The sequence below is a fragment of the Halyomorpha halys genome, unplaced genomic scaffold (assembly GCF_000696795.3).
Source record: "Halyomorpha halys isolate HHAL.00 unplaced genomic scaffold, Hhal_1.1 Scaffold598.1, whole genome shotgun sequence".
Classification (NCBI taxonomy): domain Eukaryota; kingdom Metazoa; phylum Arthropoda; class Insecta; order Hemiptera; family Pentatomidae; genus Halyomorpha; species Halyomorpha halys.
In genome coordinates, this window is record NW_027105473.1 from 306,431 (window position 1) to 312,860 (window position 6,430).

Genomic DNA, 6,430 nt, shown 5'->3' on the forward strand with positions numbered 1-6,430 from the left:
CCTGAGTACGATAACAGCTGATTGATATGTGTATATAGAAGTACTGGACTGAATTAAGCCATTTCTATTTCTTGAATCCATGCGAGTCATTTAATATACTTTTCCTCCTTTTTTTTTTTTTTTACTATTTCTCTCGATGATACTTAAGTGGTGCCGAAACCCGGGTTGAAATTCATTAAAAAAAATGAAGAGAGTATAAGAATAGTGTTAAAGGGAAAATGCTGTACAGGGACAGAAGATAAAGGCAAGCAAAACCCAGAACCAGCTGCCAGCAAGAGGACTGCAAGTGTCATGGATGCAGCAAAACTGGGCACCTAGTGGTTTAGTGTCTCTGAACTCGCTGTTTTGAGTGTGGAAACGAATGACACATTGCCCAGCAGTGCCCATACATGTTTCGAAGAAGGAATATGGACAAAGATGAGCCAATGGAGGTCAATGCCCAAGAAGTACGGATGAGAAGCCTTCGGCAGAGACTGAGCGGATCTTACAGAGGAATAAAAAAGGAATGGTCGTGAATAAAGGAGGACAGGACGGTCTGCTTATAATCCGAGTGAAGGGAGGCGTGAGCTGTCTGGTAGGCACAGGTTGCTCAAACACCATTGCTTGTAGAGAAGTACCAGAGAAATTGAGCGGTGGGGGGAGGACATTCCAGGTACAGGTTTTCAAATGTAAATTAATCACTCTGGTTGGGCCATGCAGTGTAGAGGGGGAGGAAGAGATAGTACTGGATAAGTGGGGAGCTAAAGGGGATATTTTAACAATTCATGTAGTGAGTAGGATGCCCAGGAATTATCTGCTGATCATTAGTTGTAATCTTTTAGAGAAGGTGGGGGCTAGGATAAAGAATAGTAATAGGAAATGGAATATTCGAATCGGACAAAGAAAGTACAGATGCCAACAAACAATAGCAGATGGGAAGGCACGAGTTGGGGCAGGAAGGACAGTACATGAGATTCCACTAAAGTAAGAAAGGGTGACATATGTTAAAGAATGACGATACCCACAGGTGCTCAGGAAGCACATCAAAGAGGAAATCAAGAATTTAAGAAGATAAGGAATAGTATTGTGGATAGTACATCCCCTTGTAATAGTGTGTTGTGGACTGTGCGGAAGAAACCTACACCAGGTGAGAACGGGGAGAAATATAGGGTGATTATTGATCATCAACGATAATATCATCTGTTGCATTTAAAGGAAGACATAAAAAATATGGTTAATTACCACTCCAGCACCCCATGTGCCCAAGAAAACAAAAGACTCAGACACACACTAGTGAGCCTTGGCCAGAGCCTACCTTTTTTTGTTCGCCTCTGTTCTACTAAAAAATTATGAGTGAGTAAGGACACAGTCGAATAGCCCTCTGGTAGCCGAGGAAAGAGTAGATTAAGGGAAATGGAAGGCACCAACAGGAATGATCAAAGCGGTAAGTCCACATCTTTGGGTATAATTAACACCATCATTATCACTTAACCCCAGTCAAAATTAATCAATTATCTTTAACAATAAGTGTTCCTTTTCGGCCACCCTTCATCCCTGTAATAATAATAGATTTAGTGGTTAACCATTCATCTTGTTCATACAGTCTCTATTAATAAATGTGATCATCCCATTGATGGTCGAAGACAATATCAATTGGGCAATGCGATATCTAGGAGAGGATCAAGCGGCTATGGCGCAGCGAACAAATTGTGATGGATATGAGGTTCATTTGTTGAATGCAATGGTTTAAACAGGCAGACCAATAAAAAATTAGAACATCAATAAATCAATGTTGGCCTAATGGAAAAAATGAGAGGACAGCTGATGGAAGAGATGTTCTAATAGGATAAGAAAGAATAGTCCGAAATGGAGAATAATTTGTGGTTTTTTAATCATGTTTAAAATATGGCTGTAGGTTAGTGAAATACAGAGTTCATAAATTGTATGTTAGCTGGGTTAGACTTCAGATTTATGTGGATGGATTTTGAAATGAGCATTTTTTTTTTTTTTTATAATTAGGAACAGTAGTTTTATCTATTAAATCAAAGACATTGTTTAGGGGTGCGTTTTGCATTAGTGAGTGGGAGGTGATTGTGGAGGGTTAGGGAGAAGAAAGACAGGCAGGGGTAACAGGTTTCATAAGAGTTTAAGAGTTTCTGGATGGTGTTAGGTGGGAAGTTGTTTGAAAGTAAAATCATATGATATAAATGATGAATTTCAGTTTTATGATACTGAAACCTTATACACTTTCACACTTTGTACCTTTTCACATATTTAATATGAAATAAATGTTGGCAATTCTCACATACTAATCTTTTTTTTTTTGTTATCTCTATTAACTGTTTTATTAAAAACTTTGTAATTAACTATTTCAATTATTATTATAACTTAATAGGTCAACAGAATAAGAAATAGTAACAATAATAATAATAAAACTGTTTGTTTACTTCTGAGTCTGTTGTTTGTTATTTGTTATCTTCATGCTTGCTAAACCCACTGTTCCCCACCACTTCTATCCAGCTGAACTGGTACTGAGATCCATGAAAATATTCTTAAAACTTTATTGCTTTTCTAGTAATAATTATTTAAATGTAATTATGTAATGTTTCACTGGAGGTTTTACTCGGTGAGGATATTATATATTTATTTCATATTTCTGAAAAATATAATTATTCATGGAAAGTTGCTGATTGTAAATGACTCCAAGGTTTTTCTTTCATTGTTAATGATTCAGAATAGTTGTGGAATTATAAATGATTCTAAAGGAAGACCTACAATAAAACTTTGTTTGAATTTTTATTTAAAATAACTTTCTTATGAAATTTTCGGCTACTTTGGAAAAACATTTAGTTATTTTTTTCCCCTGTTGTGGTCTCAAATAATGTATACCCTTTAAGTACCAGCATTTTGGAAACAATAATGCATCTAAGGGATATGATCATATAACATGGCATGAATTTTAAAAGAGGATAAAATAGGTGGCCATTAATCAATGAATGGTTTTTAAAAATTTTAGGAATATTTGGGAATAAAAATTAATTTATGATGATGTTGAATATAAATGTTAAAACCCAGTGGTATTAAAAGAACATTCTTTATCAAATAGAACTTTCCAGAATCATGACTAGATTGTTTTCAGAAGTGAGTTCTAACCATACGGTGTCAGTCAGAATTTAAAGTCTACAGTGTAAGTTACTAGTATTATGGTTCAAATGCTCAAGTGGCATTGATAAATCAAGCTGATGATAAATCAACAGTGAGGTTCAATTGTTAACTGTCTGTAGAAGGTAGGTATAGTTCAAGTGTGTGGCAAATTAATTGAAAAGAAAATTCTTTAAAAAACCAACTTAATAAGAAATGAAAAATCGAACTACTTTTTGGAAATTATATATTTATTTTTGTACTCAGTGCAAGAGGAACTGCATTGTTTAAAAATTATTAATTTTTTATATCTCATTTTTCATATAAATATTAAATTTTATTAAATCTATATTACTTATCATCACATTTTTAGGCTATAAATGTACTTACCAAGTGGATTCAATGTGTTACGGATCTGACCTCACTTTATTGGCCAAATTACAAGCATCACACTTGGATGCATATTGCTTATACTTCAGACTATATGAATGGTTTCCTGAAACGATTTAAAGAGGTAATTTCAACTTGACTATATATGTTTGTTAACTTTGATTTAATTCTTTCTTCCAAAAAAATTATTTATATTGAAAAACTATTGATTAAACTATGCAAAAAATAAAATTGTTATCAATATTTTAAATTTTCAAGATAAGTAGTACTTTATTAAAGAGTAAAATATAAGTAAAATAATGAAGAATGGCATTTAGTAGGAATTACGTTAACTCAAGTGAAGTAAGTTACTCAAATTAAATTGGATCATTACCATAATTAACTTATTACTCAACATAACGTCACTAAAATTTCTTCTTATATGTGTGTATAAATCTAATGAAATCAATGTGAGTATTAGATTCATATGTTAGAAGTTGCCCACACCTCTACATATTCACAAAATAGATCTTATGCAGAACTACTAAGGAATTGTATGACATAAGAATAATAAAACAAAATTTCATTTGGCTACTACTAGAAAATCTGAGTATATTCAATAATAGTTTAGGGTTAAGCAACTACTATTCATATTGAAGAAGAATTTTATCGAATATTATACATTTTATAAGATAACTCTTATAAGATGTGACAAGTCTAAAAGGTAGCTGTTAGTCTGCTTATTAACTCTCATCCATATTTCTCTGTATCTATCATAAATACTTTGAGATCCTACATTGTCAGGACCCTCTGACTTTGAACACAATCCTTTCATAAAAATTTTCACATACTCTTTTGGCAACTCTTTCATTATTCATTCTCATATAATACCCAATCATTTCAGCCTTTGAATCCTTATATTTGAGAGATTTTAATTAAGGATTTGTGTTTCTCTTATATTTTCTTTCTGATAAAGAAAAATTTAACAGCTTCAAAACTATAAGAGCCCAATATATGATGTTTTGTCTGAGCATGCTGTGTTTTCCATAATCATGATTTGATTCTATTAATATGTATAGGGACCATTCTTAGCCTTAACATTTGAAATTTCAATGGAATTGGAACGTTACTAAACATTAAAACATAACTCATTTTCTTATGGAATCTTCTGATAACTTAATCATTTGAGAGACCTGGCGTCATCTAAGTGAATATCTTCCCTTCTTGATACATTCCTATTTTGTTGAAACTTATTACATACATGTTGGGTCTCCCTGGCTTATACCAATTTCTGAACATTTGACTCAGCATGTGGTATTTGGCATTTTCCATTTTAATAACCGTTTATTCTTCACTCAGTACATCCAGTTCATGCATGACCAATGTGGGTATATTTGTCATAATTGTTTTAAATGGTACTCTAAAATCAATTCAATGCTTCCATTTACAGTGATCATTGGTATGTTTCTCAGAGACCTGTCCCAGGGTAAAGAATTGGTCAATGGTATTGTGTTACTTTCCCCACCATAATTATCTTTTATTTCGTCAATGAATACATTAGTACAGTGTTCAATTATATTCAAAATATCATAGCTTATGAAATGAGTCCAGCATTCCATTGATCTTCTATCTTTCCGGGGTAACAATTTTATTATATGGTGGAACTGTGTACAAACTTTATTAGACAGGGTATAATTATTGTATTGTATTTCTTTAACATATCCAATAAAATAATCAATTTTTGTTTTATATTGGTCATCATCATCATGACATTAACTCCTTTAAATTAATTAATATCTGAATTTTTTTTACAATCTAAAATTTTGTATTTACAGATGAAAGAATTACTAGCTGTACATGAATTATTTAAGAATCTTTTCACGGCCAAAGAACAACAAAGTATTGGGATTTATCGATATTTTGCCCCGTTTAGTGGTAAGTTAAGATTTTATGGTTTTTCATTTTTTTTTTAGCTATATAATATATATTCTATGCATGTCTATATGTTTTTATTTTTTTTTTAAAGTTTTGAATCCAGTTCTGTATAATGAAGTTACTGAACCACTCTGGAATAATGCCAGAAAAATGTATGAGCTTAAATTAGAATCAATTGAAATAAATGCAGTTATAAAACTGAAAGCTCATTTGCAATGTTCACGAGACAGTCCTTTACCGGTAAGTAGATAATCTCAACTTCATTCTTTCTAAAGTATTGGAAGTATTTTGTTGACACGATTCAAATTGTTAGTATAATTTGTCCTACCATCACTCGATTATGCCTGGAGATATTCCTATTTGTAAACAATGTCAAAGAACATTTTTACTTTCACTTACCTATATATTAAATATTTAGTAATAAAAGCATTACAATTGTCAAAAAGAATCCGTGTTAAACCTAACCTATTTTATTTTTTCAGAATTATCTCAAAATTTATGGATAGTAATTTATTTAGAAAACAAATAATATATCTGAAAAAATTTAGAAAAAAAAAAATTAAATTTATCAAACCACCCTACAACAATATATTTGGTAAACATACTTCAAACTATATGGTACCATTTCTGTTTAATTGTTTACCAAAAGAACTAATAAATAAATCAACTACTAAGAAAACTAAATAAGAAATATTTGACTATGTACTTTCTTACTTCTATGATTCCCAATAACTGATTTTTATTCACCAAATGACCATATCTGCCTGTATTTTTTTCATCTCCACATAATTTTTCATTGTACTACGATTAAAATTAGCTATATATGTGTGTTCTTAGTTATAGATATTATTTATTTAGGTATCACTAGATCCTTATTTTTATCGTATTCTTGTATCATCTTGTTTTATTCTCATTATTATTATAATTCAGTAATTGTAAATGTGCAGTACTATTATTCACTTCAAACTCCTTTCAGTTATTTTTATTATTAATATTTTTATTTAAT

General features: G+C 31.3%; 1 protein-coding gene across 1 annotated transcript in view; it reads left to right on the forward strand.

Annotated features, from left to right (window-relative positions):
• The window catches only part of btv (beethoven), a gene marked incomplete at its 3' end in the record, with an annotated part of 240,143 nt that overhangs the window by 35,398 nt on the left and 198,315 nt on the right, over positions 1–6,430 (forward strand). Inside the window, 3 exon segments of the mRNA XM_067051518.1 lie at positions 3,494–3,634; positions 5,325–5,424; positions 5,516–5,664. Coding sequence (XP_066907619.1) covers positions 3,494–3,634; positions 5,325–5,424; positions 5,516–5,664 — 390 coding nt within the window.